General features: G+C 39.5%; 1 protein-coding gene across 6 annotated transcripts in view; it reads left to right on the forward strand.

The window, feature by feature from the left end:
• The window catches only part of LOC149307016 (amyloid beta precursor like protein 2-like), a 61,895-nt gene that overhangs the window by 13,654 nt on the left and 30,795 nt on the right, over positions 1-17,446 (forward strand). For all 6 annotated transcript variants that reach the window (XM_089537618.1, XM_089537620.1, XM_089537619.1 and 3 more), the window contains one exon: positions 16,154-16,327. In XM_089537618.1, coding sequence (XP_089393744.1) covers positions 16,154-16,327 — 174 coding nt within the window. Of the gene's footprint in view, positions 1-16,153; positions 16,328-17,446 lie in introns of those variants that run through there.

Below are 17,446 nucleotides of genomic sequence, written 5' to 3' on the forward strand. Positions count from 1 at the left end.
TCCTTGTCTTTAGTGAAATGAAGTATATTTATTTTGCCCAGCGGCCATGGGTCAGCAAGCAACTGTTGCTTCCTGACCCATGTCCTCAAGGCAAAATAAACATGCCATATTTCAGAAGGGACTGTCTCCTAAGTGGATAATAAAGGAGTTGGAGGTGCTCTTCATTGCATTTCCCACCTAGGAGTGGTGACTCTCCTGCACAAATGAAATATAGAAGTGTGGAATCATGATTCTACAAGTTAATTCTGACCATGTGTAAGACTTTGCATTTAGAATTTGGTACGGTGGAATCTGAGTGGTGACAACATCACACGTATTGATGTATATCTTTGTTTTTTGTTGTAAGACCTAATAAGCATGACCCATGCTGACCACAGGCTTCAGTTTGTGACAATGCGTGACTCTTATTTTAAATGACTAATATTTCAAAAACATTAGCAAGGGAAATGGAGAAAAGGAAGTATATTTTGCCCCAGGAAATATGTTTTGCAAGGCTGTAGCTTGGCCTAGAGTTCTCATTTAACCATGTAGGAGCTTCTTAAGCAATATCCACAGTGTGATAACGCAGTTATTCCATTTCTAAAAAGATTTTTTTCATCAAGTTGAAAAGGGACGTCTTATACTGTACGCTAGGTACCCACTACCCAGTCTTTTCTTCTCCATGAGATGGTTTTGTATTCCGTGGTTGTTACTCTTTTGCTAAAGGGTTTTAACCCAGACTGTATTAGTTTTGTGACTTGTAAGATTTTTTAAAACAAAGGTTGGCTGAGAAGAGTGGTGTTTCATGGTTTCCATGTCAGTTGGTCCGGTAATCTGCTCTGGATTCTGGTCCAAACTTTAGAAATGCTATTTAACATGCTGAATCTTCCTCTCAAAAAGTTTCAACACTTTGGCTAACTCCCCCTGAGTTTGCACTAAAATCCAGTGGCTAAAACTCCACCGATGTGGAAGCCGCCAGCCAGCCTCAACTCTCAGGAACCCTATCATGATACTTACCTTTGTTGTTTAAATGTTTATATCTTGCCTCTGCGTAGGTTATAATCTGTGTACAAAAACAACTATAAGTTGAGTCTCTCTTGTCCGGAATTCCAAAATCTGAAGTATTACAAACCTTTTTCATGGTGCTTTCTGGTGGCTCATTGTGCACAAGCTTTGCTTCATGTACAAAATACTGTATAAAATTACCTTCAGCTATGTGTATAAGGGATATATGAAGCATACATGAATATTGAGTTTAGACCTGGGTCCCATCTCCAGGATATCTCACTGTGTGTGTACTGTACATGCAAATACAGGTTTTCTGAAATCCCCCCAAATCTAAAGGACTTCTGGTCCCAATCATTTTGAATAAAATAGACTCAGCCTGTACTACTAAGGATGATACTAGTGACATGATCTGTGTAGATCTGAGTGGGATTATAGTAAGGTATAATAAGATAATCTTTTTAGAAATAGCTGCCAGAAAGCAACTGTACTTCAGAACAAACGTTGCTGAGAGGAGCAAAACATCTAAGTTGCTTTGAGTTCAGTGATGCAAACTAGATTAAGAACCAATGGTTTCTTTTATAGTGGAAATACATAGCTTGGATCTGATGTGATTTTAGGTTTGTGTTCTCTTTCAAGTTTTCCACCAAGGCCTAGGTTTGTTAGAAATGCTCTGTTATTTTAATCCAGAGAATTTGCTTTACAATTGTTCTCATATCTTTAGAAATGGGGTGGGTGGACCTGAAATAGGCCAATGTAAGCTGTGGCACCATGATTTTGGAATGACTTCCCACCTTGCCCAGTTACTGCTTGCATTTTGTCTGCACTTGAAATATGCATTTCTGCTTCCTTTATGTCAGAAACGTGTGAACCTCCAAATGTTTGAACTGTGTCTCTCTATCATTCTCTCACCATTGGCTATGCTACTTAGGACCAATGTGAGTTTTATTTCAGCAGCATCCGAAGATTCCCAAGTTGCTCATTCTAACTTTATATATGATGCTTCATGGCTTCATTCTCTCTGTTTTTGAAATTCAGAGGTGAGTAGATTACTCCTTCAACAGACTTGGTCTAACCGCAGGATTTGTAGAAGCAAGGTTGGCCGGTTTAAACCAGATGAGTTAAACCCTACTCCTTTTTTAAAACTGGTTATTCATACAGTTTTAAAAAGTCTGACTATGACTGTTTTCCAACCCTCTTACTGGAACAACAATGACTATTTGACTTTAAACATTTTAACTTTAACAGTTTATTGGCAGTTCATTGTTAGACCAGAATCCAGTGTCAGTTGCTTCTTTAATCATTTTATTTTACAGTGGAAGAAATGCCATTTAAGAAGAAAATCCTTCAACTAACCTAAGTTCAAACAAAACACCTCTTTTAAAAAGAGCACTTTTTAAAGAACAGGTATTGTTTAAGCTAGTGGCCATAACATCTGAACTGCCTTTTGCTATTGTACTTTCTGATTTAGTCCTGTATTAGTGTAGTCCTCCTACACATGAATATAAAAATACTGGTTATTTCCCCAATCCTGTGAAGTACACAATTTTGAAAAAGAAATCCCATTGTGGAGCTAAAGGGAAGGCAGAACAGGGTCCCAGTTATATATGGGTCCCAGTTGTATATTCATGTACTCTTTGAGTCTTCTAGGGCTATAATGCAGGATGTGAAATATTCAGGATGTAAGTAACTGGGTGACTGAGAATTGATCCTGCCAAAGTAAGTGTGCCCTTGTACTACATCTGTATGCCAATAGGTAAACAGAATACATAGGGGCATGTTAATTGAAAATATATGGGGTTCTCAAGCTTGAGCATGTAGATGACTGAGCACATGGTTTTTGAAGGAGCATGATCATTGATAAGGTAGCTTCTTCATTGGGGCTGGATGAGTGGGCGAAAAAGAGAACATCAATGAACAAACAAACGTTTTTGGATATATAGTGTGGATCTGTGCCATAGATTGTGCTACAGAAATGGTGATAATGGGAGTTAAAGTTAGCCAGAGAGGACTATGCTGAGGTCTGCCATTTGAATTCAGGAACAAACCCTGGCTAATATTATCAGTCTGCGCCAGATCTGACTGCAGACAATAATTCTTCCTCTCTTGGACACTTGCCCATGCATTATTGTAATTATCAGCAATTTTAAAAAAATAAAGCTGTAAAGCTTGGATGAGTTCCTTGTCCGTAAATCTGTTGCTTGCTGTGTCAGGCCTTAATTAGTTTTCCTGAGTTCAAGCTACTTAGCTGCTGGATATAGGCAGGAAGAATAGATAGGAAAAAACATGGAACAGGCTTGAAGCACAAATGTTTTCCATCTCAACAGTAACTACAAAAAAACCCTCTTAACATTTGATGCATTTAAAGGATGCTTACTCATCCCTCCTTAGTTTCATACTAAAGGGGCACTTCTGTTCTATTTTACTATAGTTATTATTATGTTGTAATTATTATGTTGATTTGGTTTAAGGAGGGAGGGGATAGTGGGATTTATTTTATTGTATTGTATGGATTTTATTGATGTAAGTCGCCTTGATCTTATTGGAGAGGCGGGCTAGAAATAAATTTTATTATTATTCTGGAGACTCTTCATAAGTAACTTGGAGCCATATACATTGTGAGTATATATACACGTATATTTAGATGTAAGGGGGAAATGCTGAAAATAGGCTGTCATCTTGGATGCAGCTCAGTTTCATCTTTAGTAGCTGAAGAAGGCAGAAGCTTAAATGTTGTGTTTATTTTATACTTGCGTCGGTGTGTGTGTGTGCATTTGTGTATGTATATAATAATTAGCTGTATTCTTTTGGGACCCAGGAGAAACCTCGGAGAGATGCTGTTGGTTTGCTTTTTAATAAGAGATGCAGCGTTAGTGTAGGATGATACTTTAATCCTGTCAAAATACTAACTCTTGTGGAGGAAGGAGACTGTACTTCACTAAATAATTTGCAGAAAGGAGAGAAAAAAATTGTGATGGTTGGTTCATGGGGACATAGCCCACCTCTCCACCATTTCTGAGTAGTAGAATACTGATTTGGAAAAAGCCTGAGCAACCCATGGCTAGATTAATGGGGCAGGATCTTTAAAATAATATTTTGCATGTTTTTATGTATATGCGTTCCTACTTGTCTCGCTTCTTCTTTTGTAAGCTGTTTTCCAACCCAGCTTTGGGAGAAAGGCTAGGTGCAAATGAACAAATAGAATACAACGTCAGAATCACATTTGTTGAATAAGTTCTTTACATGAGCTGAAGACGGAATATCTTAAGTGTACTGAAGAAACTACTGGAATCACCAATAACTTGAAGTTAAGTGAGATTGGAAGATTACTGAGAGGTGGTTTAACCACTGAAAAGGTCTAGGGTTAATATACCTGGTTAATATGGAGCCCTGGTGGCGCAGTAGTTAAATGCCTGTACTGCAGCCATTCACTCAAAACCACAAGGTTGCGAGTTCAAGACCAGCAAAAGGGCCCAAGCTCGACTCAGGCTTGCATCCTTCCAAGGTCGCTAAAATGAGTACCCAGACTGTTGGGGGCAAATTAGCTTACTTGCTAATTAGCTTACTTGCTGTTCACCGCTATGATCTTTGGAATAGCGGTATATAAATAAAACAAATTATTATTATTATTATTATTATTATTATTATTATTATACGTTGAAGGCTCTAACAGGTCCTGGCATACTCTGCAGAAGACTTGTGTGTTATTTTGATGGCACAGTTCTCATTGAACTGGCTCAAATTGTGCTTCATTACTTTATCTACAAGATCACTTCACTGAAGTTAGTTTCTTGATTGGTCATTGACAATTTGAAAGTAATAGCAATGTTAAATCCTGTTTGTGGCTTAAGTGAAAAGGGGTCACCAGAGTTGAATGGTCACAATTCTTGATGCAGCTGGTTGTAGATAGAGGATCTTCCATTTGTTGCTGTTCTTGGTGTACTTAGGGATCTATCCAGTGTGGTGATCTATAGTACATTTCATTCATCCAGTGAAGTAGGCTGAAATCCACAAGTTTCTGGCAAATAACATTTCTCCATCTTTATGACTCCTTGTTGCCACTGACTAACAATGTGTGTGTCTGTATGTGCATGTGCATGCCTGCCTTCAAGTTGCTGTTGACCTATAGCAACCCCATTAATTTCATAGGGTTTTCTTAGGCAAGGAAGACTTAGGCCTGTTACAGACAGCCAAAATAAAGCTGCTTCGAGTCACAGTGGAGATATGGTGTTTCAATGATGCATGCATCCTAAGAGTCCAGAAGTCGCACCAAAGCCATGCTCCAGCTGGAGCATGGCTTTGGTGCGACTTCTGGACTCTTCGGATGCATGCATCATTGAAACACCATACCTCCACTGTGACTCGAAGCAGCTTTATTTTGGCTGTCTGTAACAGGCCTTAGAGGTGGTTTTGTCTGTTCCTTCCTCTAACATATAGCTTACAGCACCTGGTATTAGCAATCTACCATACAAGTACAAACCAGTCCCAACCCTAGCTTCCAAGATTAGGATCTGGTGCCTTTAGGGTAGTTGGGTGCCTAACATGGTTACCCCGCTGAAAATAGTACAGTGGGCCCTTGTTATCCGCTGGGGTTTGGTTCCAAGATCCCTGTGGATAACAAAATCCGTGGATGCTCAAGTCCCATTAAATATAATGACATAGCAAAATGGTGTCTCTTATAAAAAATGGAAAATCAAGGTTGAATATTTGGAATGTATACTTTTTTTGAACATTTTCAAACCATGTATGCTTGAATCCGTGTATAAAAATATCCGTGTATAAGAAGGGCTGACTGTATCTTTTTGTATTTTCACTTGGAATTATTCTGGTAATCTGAATGCAGACAGACCAAAGGTTCGGGATGAGTGGATTGAGTTTCAGTGTGTGTTATGTTAAGCCTGGGCAGGAGGTTTACTTTTCAGTTGTTGATGAAAGTTGTGCAATGTGGTGCATTCTGAAAAGATCCAAAATCCATGGTTAGCAACAATGAAATATAAACAAGACTGAGTGAACTTTTGATATCTCCAGATTTCTTAAGATGCAGAAATCTAGTTAAGTCATCATGTCCTGCTAACACTGATGAATTGCCTTTTTTATTGTTTTGTTTTTATTGAAATATTTATATCTCACTCCTATATCCAAAGATCTCAAAGTGGCTTCCAATAAATTCAGTTTAAACAATTATAACTTTTAAAGCAGTATGCAGACAACAAACACACTGAATTGTATAACAGTTTAAAACAGAGCTGTGTACAGACAGGATAAAATAATTAGACCCAGACCCATGTCTTAATGGTGCCAAAGTCAGTGTCGAAGGACAGGGGATCCCACTTGGGCTTCTTAGCTGCTTTTAGTACCATTAAATAGGAGAGATATTGGTTGAGTTGGATACTGATGACATTTCTTTCAGTGGGTTCATCTATTCCAGTATGACAGCTAAGTATAGGTAGAGTTGTATGTCATTCAACATATTAAACTTCGGTATGAAATGGATAAGAGGTTGTTTGGGTGAGAGCTGTCATAAAATAGCCAGCTTTACTACTGTTTTTCATCTAAGTCATGTGATATGGTGAAAGAGCAAAACCCATGAGTTGCTGTGATAATGGGCTGGATGACAGTAAATGCTTGTTGCAGGCAAGATAGGTACACTGTTTATGGGTGGCTCATTAGACCTGATCAGTGGTATTCACTGTTTTGAAGTAGATTTACTCTGAATGACCAGGCTCATAATTTAGGGGTACTCATTGACCTATTATTGTCAGTCAAATGAGGTATAGAAGATGGCTACAAATGAAGAAGCTTTTCAGTGTTGCATCCCAGCTGAAGAGTGCTGTGTCCTGCCCAGAGATGTCTATCCAGCATCTATTTTAATATCTTTTCAGCATTAGACAGCTTTTAAAATCAGTTCACATTGCAAATGTTGATGTATATTTCTTCCTCTGTATCATTTAACATTCTGAGTATCCCTTATTTGAATTACTAGGGACCAGAAGGTTCTGTATTTTTGATTTTTTTGGGGTGTGTGTGTGTGTGTGTAGAATTTTTGGAATACCTGTGTTTGCATATACATACTGAGACATGATAAGGCTGGAGAGAGACTGAGGATCTGAAATAGTGGAAGGTGTGGATTCTTGCCATTTCCCAGATCCTCATGTCTCTCTCTACCCTTGCAAATACAGTGCAGGTGCATATTATGCTACTTGTATTGTAATTCAAAAAGTTTTGGATTTTGGAGTGCTTCAGAATTTGGAATTCTGGATACAGATAAGCATGTCTGCCTGGGTTTTCATGAGTAAATAGATTATAACCTAATTTAGCGTGTTTCACTGGCTATAAAACTAACCAAACCTAAACCATACATGCTTGCTAAGTGGCTTCAGAAATGGCCTTGGAGGCCACATGTGTCCTGCACATTTCCCACTCCTGCAAAAGCACATGCTTTAGTGTTTTTTTTTTAAATTGACACTACATATTGCTAACATACTAATGTTACCATCATGAAAGATCAGAGTAGGATATGCTATTGTTGCCCACTCATTCACTTCAGCAGAGTTGAACTTCTGCTGGAGACACTTCTTGTACAATCTCTGTACAAACACACTACTGTTTATCATAGGAATATTGGAAATCTGATTCAGAACTGCATGATATGCAACTCTTTCACAGAAAGGTCAATGGATTAACTTATCACACTTCTTTTCTTTGGTGGTTGTGCTTTTGATGGATATATTTTTTGAAAATGACAGCTACTAATCTACCTTTTATACTAAAAGCAAACTTGCTTTCCCAATGTAGCTCCTAATGTGCTCAGAACAGTGGCACCAGCATTAAAGGGGCTCATTGCCCTGAGCATAGATGCTCACAGTGTAAGAAGTCTTGAGCCAAGTTACATTGTCGCCACAAAGAAAAATTAAAGCTAAGGCCAAGCTGAGAGTAAGGAACTTTAATTCTGTTAGCATTTCCCGTTCAGTGCACTGGTTTTGGAGTACTGCAGCACAATTAGGTCATTGATCTGCCTGCAGCAAAAATCACAAGTGTTTGGTGTCTAGTACTAGAAAATTTCCAGCCTATCACTGACTGAGCAGTTCTATGAACAGATGATTTCCTTTTACCTTCAAGGAGTATTGTTTTACTACAGTCAGAATCACAGTTCTCCTACAAGCTGTACAATATTAGCAGTACAGCTGTGGGAAGCATATGGGTTGAATCCAGACTTACTCATCCACTAATAAGTTTACTTATTTAATTTAGAGACAGAAGTGGAGTCCAATGAAGGTGCTTTGCTCGATGGAGTGGATGGAGTAGTGACTATAGCCATTTCTTCTTCCCCTCTGTAGCACTCAATAGTTTTTCAAAGGGTCCTCAGCACTTCACAACAGCTTTTTAGAGGGCAGCTGAAGAAGCGGAATTGACAAAAATTACCAACCCACCACTTCTTCCAACATAACTGTGCCGGAAAAGAGTATGGTCCAAACCAATGCTGTTTTACCATGCAAGTAAGAGCGAGAAACAGTATGGAACTCCTTCTCTGGAGCAAACTGATTTTAAATTATTCAACCATCTCTTAAAAGAAAAATATTCAGTAAATAGTTTGGGAGTGGAGTCTTAATACACTAGTGTTGGGAAATGAAAAAAGTGGTGCATAACGGATTTCAAAAGGCAAACTATTACTTCCAGAGTAAGTTTACTGTTGGAAGAAGGAGGTTAGGATAATCGGGAAAGAAGAATCTGGATTTTTAAAATAGCACTAGCAAGGTGTTTTTTTTTAATTCACTGTCAAACTTTAATCTGAATTTTTCTCTAGTCTTGATAGTATAGCCATCTTGATTGTTCCCTGGTTTTAACTGTATTAGTCAGCAGGCTCCAGACTGCACTAAACCAGAACCTAAGCAGAGGAATAATGGAAAACCTTTCAATGCAGTATGCTGTATGAACATGTTTTTAGGATTATACAATGGTAGCTTGCTCCAGAGATCACTTTGCATTGTCTCTCTGCTAAGCACACTTCAAACAGAACTTGAATTCAAGTTCAACCATGAGACACCAAAGAGGATTTGTCAAAGTTAACACTTGGCGTCACATCCTGTAATTGTTGCATGAGCTAGCTGGAAAATCTAACAGAAAAATAAATCACCAAAGATTAGATGAAGCAGTGATTTGATACGGAAAAGTTAGCATTTGGCCAGACAAATCAACGACGTGGTTCATTTCTGGAGGAAAAAAAGATTAGTTCAGTTCCAATAATGGCAACATACTTATATGACGTTCTGTTGTTCTCAGGTGGCTCACAGAATGGAAGCAGTTTAAAATGGTAACAATGTACAGAACAAAGCACAGCATTAAAATGTCAAGTAAGAAAGGTCAAAAACAGATACAGGTAAGCTTTGGGATACAGATAAGCATGCTTGCCATATACTTGGACTTGCCACAGAAGCCTGAAACAAAGCTGGACTTGACTACCAAGTTGGGTGCCAAAAAATTAAGATACCTCCTTTAGGTGTCCTAATGTCATCTGAAAACAAGCCTCGACTGGCATCTTAGAGGAGACTCACAGGCAACCTAGCAGCTTTTGGGCTGGCTTGATACCTTTTGCATATCAGGGGACATAAATGTTACTGTGAATGCAAAATAAATAGCTGTAAGACCAGTTTAACCTAACTCTGGGGAATTGCTTTATTTCTCCATGTGGAGTGATGGACAGACCTTAACAGAAGAAGTACTTGTTCTTTCAAGATTCAGATGTCCAATGCACTAATTTTATCGGACAAAATTCCACCTCTACATATGTAGCTTTCCCCTGAAAATCCTTATTAAGTTTACACTTCCACATTTAAGTATAGCAACACCTCACAGAGGACTGCACTTCTGTTTTAAATACAAAAACACATTACAAAGGGCCTTGCTAGTTTAGACCAGTACACTTAGCTGTCAGAGGATGGACTGGAATTGGTGCAAGAGGGAAATTTAAAGTGGTCAAGCACAAAAGTCTTATTGGGAAACATTAAAGGTACGATGACTTCAGGAGGCCAGAGTGGGTTGAGAAGCAATACATAAATGCCTTGGATAAATAATGACATAACTGGTGAGCAGGACTCAGTTCCACTTCCATTTTGGTTGCGCCTTTTAGCATTCAGTGTAGATGTTTGAAGATTCCAGCTAAAATAAATAATGCTTAGTATAGCCTGGTTGGAGTCTAAAACAGCCATTGTGTGTGATCAGTGGTTGAGCAGTGACCTGTATTGCCAGGTGTTGAAGCCTGCATAACCTCTAGCATTTAATTTAGTGGTTCTCTTATGTGGTTGATACATCTACCTCATCTTAATAGGAATAAAACATCTTTTGGCTGAGTGACTAAGTTAGCTTATTCACTTGTAAGAATCTGAAATGTCTCTATGGCAACCTGTCTCTAGTGATATGTAAACTATTTGAACAATCTGAGGAGGCAAGGTACCTTTCCCATGGTATCTGTGGCAATAAGCTGGGAAGAAGGCAAAAATAAACACTTCTGCATTAATGTTTAAACACTGCATCCTCTGTACTCGGAGATATGTGTTTGGAGAAGGTTTCTGTTGGTTGAGAATATAATTTCTAATAGGCACTGCTGACCTTGCAGCTTCTCGCTCTGTTTCACCACCCATATATTAATATATCTCTAAAGAAATAAAAAATGCATTGGTCCAGAACTAGCTCTTTCAAAAGACCTTATAAATCTTTCACAGGTTACAATTCAGAGTCCAGGACTATTTTTGTACAAAACAGCATGCAACCAAGGTTAACACTCCAGACACTCCCTGTCTTCTGTTGCTGTTGGCACTGACTTCTGTTCCACCCTCTCTGTTAGAAACACTGCCTTTGCTAACTAATGTGGTCCACGTTTGTGTGTCCGGCCCCCAAACTGAAATAAATCCAGTATGTTGGTCAAGGTCCATATGGAGTACGTCGAAAGGCTTGTTTTTAATAAGCTCTGAGACCTACAGCTTACAGTCAGTTTACAGCTAGTAAGTTATGAACTGGTTTTAAGGGTGCAAGAAAGCCACAAAAGAGGGTACACTTTTTCTTTTTGCACATACATATCCCATGCTCATATTTCCTCAATTTTTGTTATACTGTGTGGGCTATGTAAACCGAGGAGGAAATTTTAGATGTCACATGCGGTTGCTTGGTCTGGCTCTCAGAGGTCCCAAACACATTGCAGAAATAATCCAGTTTGAGACCGCTTTAACTGCCCTGACTCCATGCCCTGGGGACTGTAGTTTTGTGAGACATTTAGTCTTCTCTATCAGAGAGCTCTGATGCCACAATAAACTACAATTTCCAGGATTACTTAGCACTGAGCCAGGGCAATTAAAGCAGTCTCATATTGGATTATTGCTGCATTGTGTTTTGGACAAGACTGTGAAAAGTGGACCTCCTTAGTTTAAGCAAAGGGCTAATATATGCACCCACACATACACTATATACCCATCCACCCACCCACCGCACACTTATAGTCATAGTTGTTAGGAGGCTCACTTTTGAGATAAGATGACAGGGAGTGAAGAAAACATTCACGGCTAGCCATGTTGGCTATAGAGCAAATCCAATAACATCAAACATTCACCAAACAATGATACCTTTATGGGGCCAACCAAAATGCACATTATCCATGTTACAAGCTTTCGAAGCTCCACTGGCTTCTTCACCAGGCAAGGTGTTAAAAACCATACCGGGGGGGGGGGGGGAGAAGAAAGATGTTAGTTATAGGCTTGCGTTTTGCTGTTTTTGTCCTTAGTTCTGATGGTATGGAGGGGTACCCCTTGCAGGCTGGCACCTCCTCCTCCTCGCCATGTGGCAACTAGGAAATTCTCAAAGCCCAGGGAATTTAACATCCCATTTGCAACACAAAAAGATACTTCCATTGCAAACCAGTATGTCTCCTCCTTTGTGAGGCCACAAACCTCTTCACAGGGAGTGAAGAGGTAGAACTAGTCCTTGCTTAACCCAAGCAAGAAACTGCAACTAGAATACTGTATATACTCATGTATAAGTCTAGACATTTTAGCCAAAAAATTGAGCCCCCAAGAAACCTGAGTTGACTTATCCATGGCTCAATATAGGTACTGTAAGTACTGTACTTCAACACTTACTCAAAAAAAGGAACCATCCCCTGGTGAAAAGCAAAAATGTAATCTTTCCTGGAATCATTGGTGCTCTATGTTTTCAGCCACTCAGCCTTTATTTTGAGCACAAATAGTTATGCCTGCTAGAATTTTGTAATTTCTTTGGCATTGTTTTTTGTGGGGGGGTTTTCGGGCTATGTGGCCATGTTCTAGAAGCCTGAAAAATCCACAAGAAACTATAGATGCCGACCATGAAAGCCTTCGACTTCTTTGGCATTATTTTCCTTTGCATCATCCTTTATATCCTTTGTTACATGCCCCTAGAATTTACTCTTCACTTAGCCATGGGTCATATCAAAATCTATAATTTTGACCCCAAAACCTGCCCTCGACTTATACATTAAGTCGACTTATAGTCGAGTATATATGGTTAGTGTGAAGAGGAAGATAGCTCTATGGCTTAGATCAGTGATCCCCAAACTTTGGTCCTCCAGAAGTTTTGGACTTCAGCCCCTAGAATCCGCGACTATTGACCAAGCTGGCAGGTGCTTCTGGGAGCTGTAGTCTAAAACACCTGGAGGACCAAAGTTTGGGGATGCTATTGACAATGTGAGGCTCCCATAACATGCTCAGACTGTGTCTGCAATGCTTTGACAGTGTAATCAGAGCTAAGGCACTTCCAATGTGCTGATATTAAGTGAGTTATTGAAACTAAGGCCAGCCTGTTTATAAGCTAGTAAGGTTGTTTAAGTAGTTCATCTGGGTATATACTGCTTGATTTGCCCTTGGTGAAGAATTTCCTGTTTTATAATCCAGTGGGGCTTAATAAGCATTTCTGTGTGGTTTAATCTCTTTCTTTCATGTGCTAGTGTGTTCCCTCCTCGCTTTCCTAAAGGCAATCTGTGTCCTGTTTTCCCTGAAGCATTAAGGATATTCTTGTGAGTTTTATGATGGGGGGGAGGTGAGGACTCTTCTTCCTAATATAGGCAAGATTTGGCTAGCCTGGGAGGGATCTGTCTCTGGGGAACAAAGCAGTAAATCACATCCTTTATTGGGGGCACTGGTTAAGAAGGTGTTTGGTATCAGTGACTGGTTTATTCTGAGTACAGAGCACGTTTCCACCTGTGATTGTGTCTATATGCCAAAAGTGTGATTTGGCTTTTACTTCAGTACAAAACTTTGTGTTTGGGGCACTGATGAATATTTTTTACACTCCATGAGTTTTAGTATATGACAAGGAGCATGGTGAAACCACAACTGGATTCGAGATTACATAATTATGGCTTGTCAGTTAATGCTGTTTGGTATAATTGCTAGTAGTATGGTACTGTTAGTACTGTGGTATCCCTTTATGATTGAGTAAAATCAATGAACATATTTCCTGGGTATAAATTGTGTATTACATTGTACTAGTTCTTAGAGATGAAATAGTCACAAAATCCTGTTCATTTTCTCTCCATTGCTCCTCATAGACTTAAAGGGAGTTTACAACTTTGAGGTTGAAAATAGCAAACAGTAGTAATGGTGAAGGCTCTGTTTCATCATCTAAATTTGTAACCCTCATCTTGACCTTATTTTGGAAACAGCATCAGTTCTATAATATACCCTGCAATTTTATACCTTCTGGCAAGGGTAGCAAGCCACTTAGCATCATTACTGATTTTAGATTTGTCTTAAATTGGCTTGCATATGTGTGCCCACACATATTCGAGCATTACTCTTCTAATGAAGAGTTGTGTTTGAACCCTCTGTTTTATAATTCTAGAGAAGACAACAGATACCTCTTTTGTCAGTATGCATAAGGAATGACAGGGGTTGAAACAATTAATTTGCTTGAACTTGTGCTTCTAGTAGACAGGTGGAAGAGTAGCTCCACTGCTCATTTTGTTTAAAAGGATGGTGCATTGTTCCATCTGGCAACAAATGCCTATGCCTTGCCCAAGGGCAGAGTGGTTGTTGTTTTTGTTGTTATTAATCACCTTTGAGTTGATCCCAATCATGGTGATCCTGTGGATGTGACATCTTCAAGACTTCCTATTCTCCACTGCTCTGCTTAGGTCCTGTAAATTCATACACGTGACCTCCCTAATACAGTCTATCCATCTAGTCTGCAGTCATATTCTCTTTCTACCTACCTCCGACGTTCTTAAAATTATTGCCTTTTCTCATGCATTTTCATGATGTGGCTGAAGTACAGCAGCCTCAGTTTGATCATCTTGGCTAGAAGGGAGATTTCAGGCCTGATCTGATCAAGGACCCATTCACTTTGGCTGCTTGCGGTATCCTCAGCACTTTTCTCCAGAACTACATCTCAAATGAATTTGTTTTCTTCTTACCTGCTTTTTTCACTGTCCAGCTCTCGCATCTGTACACGGTAATAGGGAATACAGTGGTTTTTATGTTCTGACTTTAGCGTTGATTGCATGATCGGCAGATTGGCAGTTGAAGGCCTGAGTGTTGCATGATGGGGTGAGCTTCCATCACTAGTCCCAGCTTCTGCCAACCTAGCAGTTCGAAAGCATGCAAATGCAAGTGAGAAGGTAAATAGCGTTCTGTGCAATTGTGCTAGCCATATGATCACAGAGTAGCGTCTGACAATGCTGACTCTTCGGTTTAGTAACAGAGATGAACACAGGCACACACACATGGTCAGACACAACTTGACAACCTTGTCAATGGGGAATACGTTTTCGTGTGTGTGTATCTTTACACTTTAGGATATTTTCTAGTTCTTTTATGGCTGTCTTTCCCATTCCTAGTATTCTTCTGATTTCTTGACTGCAGCCTCACATTACTGATCAATATTTGATGCAAGGTACAGGAATTATTTTACTATTTTGATTTCCTAATTGTCTAGATTGAATATATGTGGTCATTATATTTGTTTTCTTCATGTTCAGTATTAAGCCAGCATTTGCATTTTCTTCTTTGCCCTTCCTTAGTAATTGTTTTAAGTCCATGATGTTTCTCATGAGTAGTATGGTGTCATCCACTTATCTTAAGATTGCTGATATTCCTTCCTCCTATCTTTACTCCTCCTTTTTCAAAGTCTAAGCCTGCTCTTCATATATTTTCTACATATAAGTTGAACAAATAGGGTGACAGGGTGCAGCCTTGCCTGACTCCTTTGCCAGTTGGGAACAATTGTGTTTCTCCATATTCTGTTCTAAATGTAGTCTCTTGTCCTAAGTACAGATTTCTCACCAGGACTATCAGATCTGGTAGCACTCCCATGTCTTTAAGAGCATTCCATAACTTTGGATGTATAGTAGCCAAGACTGTCATATAGTTCATTATTCTTCCTTTCTACCTAACCTAGCATCCTAAACTGTAAAAAGAGTTGTGGAGAAGCAGATTATAATAGTAAGTGATTAGCTGTTAAAAATGAACAAAGGGCACTTGCTAAGTTAAACAAAAGCTATGAAATTATGGAGATTAAGTTTGGAATTTTTAAGTAGGCATGTGGCAAAATTACTGAAGCTTGGTTTATGTATGTGTAAATGGAGAAAATTGTGTGGCAGCTGACCTCAGGCTTTTACAAATCTTGCTACCTGATGACAAGAAAGTCTTGTTCATTTGTTTGAACATTGAATGAGGGATCTGCAGCCTCCAGCCTAATTTCGCACTGCCCCCCATACTGTCTGGCTCTACAGAAGCTATGGGTCCAACCATCTCTCTCTTAAGAGTCACTTCTTCCTTCACATTGCTGGTATGAGCATGTTATATGCATGTGCTGAAAGGTAGAGAAAGAGACACAGCTATTGCAGCTGGGCCTGAAAAATAGAGTCACAAGGTGGGGAGAGGCTAAAAGACGGCAAGGAGGATGTTAGTGGAGCACAGAAAAAAAAGACATGAGGTGGCATATACAGAAAGAGGGAGAGCAGCCTGTGGAGTCCTATGAATGTTGGCAACTAGCCATTCCTAACAGTAAACTTCAGCTGGGCAATAGAAACTGTGTAGCAAAATAGTTATTGTGTCCAACTCCCCACCGCCTGCCAATTCTTATTCTTTGAGACCCCCCAAGTGAATGCTGCCTGATTGTGTGTAAAACAAGATTCTTTTCCCCATAGGCACTAGCTGCCAATGCTGGCACAGGATTTGCAGTGGCTGAACCTCAGATTGCCATGTTTTGTGGAAAGCTGAACATGCATGTGAACATTCAGACTGGAAAATGGGAGCCTGATACTTCTGGGACCAAAAGCTGCTTTGGAAGGAAAGAAGAGATTTTGCAGTACTGCCAGGAGGTAAGCTCTTTCTCCTTTTAACTAGTTTTACCCCCCTTAGAGGCTGAGGACTCATACTTTCAGATAAACCGTCCTAACTTCAGTACAGTCCCTAAGGCATTTCCCTGCCACAGTTTTTTGTTGCTGGCAGGAGAAATTACCTCTGTGGGTTTGGTTGCCTTGTATGTGAAAGCCTACAAACTTGGCATTTATGTTACCTTCGACTGTTAATGTTCCATATTTAGCTAAAGCACCCAGGCTCCAGTATTCATGTTTAGCAATTTTGAAACATTGAGAATGACATTTATTTTCTTTTACACATTTGTTGGGATGCAGATTGTCATTTCCCTGGTTTCCTGGGGTAATTAGCAACGTCCCCATAGTAAGCAGGAAAGTGATAAATAGCAGGTGTTTGCAGCTCTGTCTTCTGACCTTAGACATTAAGGCAGGAGTACAGCTATAAGATATTGCTTCCTGTATTTGACCTAGCTGTCAGCCAGTCATATTCACTGACATTCACACTAAAGCTACGACCTTTGGCTAAGCAGTGTCAAGCAGCTTGTGCAGTAGCAAAATAGAAGCAAATATTGCATCTCTTGGGGTACCACAGTGATGGAAATCATTTGGTAGTATTATCACCCAGGCAAGAATTAATGCAGGAAGGTTTAATGGACATCATGGACATGGTGTAGTGGTTTGAAGGTTGGGCTGCGACTCTACAGACTATGGTTCAGGTCCCCACTCAGCCATGGAAACCCAGTGGATAATCTTGGGCAAGTCAAACTTTCTCAACCTCAAGAGAAGACAAAGGCAAAATCCCTCTTTCAACAAATTTTGCCAGAAAGACCCTGTGATAGGTTCACCTTACGCTCCACATAAGTTGGAAACAATAACACAGTAACAAAAACAACATGCTTAGGGAAAAAAACCCAGCTATCTTAGCACTGGCATTGGTAAGTTTGATTTTTGGGTTTTTTCTTTCATTAAAGAATAGTGTATCAATGCATAGATCTTTATTTTTCTGTAAATTCCCATATTTGTAGAAAATATGAGTGTTTTCAAATCAGATGCCTCAGGTCAGCAAGCTTCTATCTCAGGAGTTGCCTCACCTTATCTGAGACCTGTCAGGTTGTGTTCCCC

Source organism: Sceloporus occidentalis, unplaced genomic scaffold (assembly GCF_023333645.1).
Source record: "Sceloporus occidentalis isolate IW3139 unplaced genomic scaffold, rSceOcc1.0.p SCAF_9, whole genome shotgun sequence".
Taxonomy (NCBI): domain Eukaryota; kingdom Metazoa; phylum Chordata; class Lepidosauria; order Squamata; family Phrynosomatidae; genus Sceloporus; species Sceloporus occidentalis.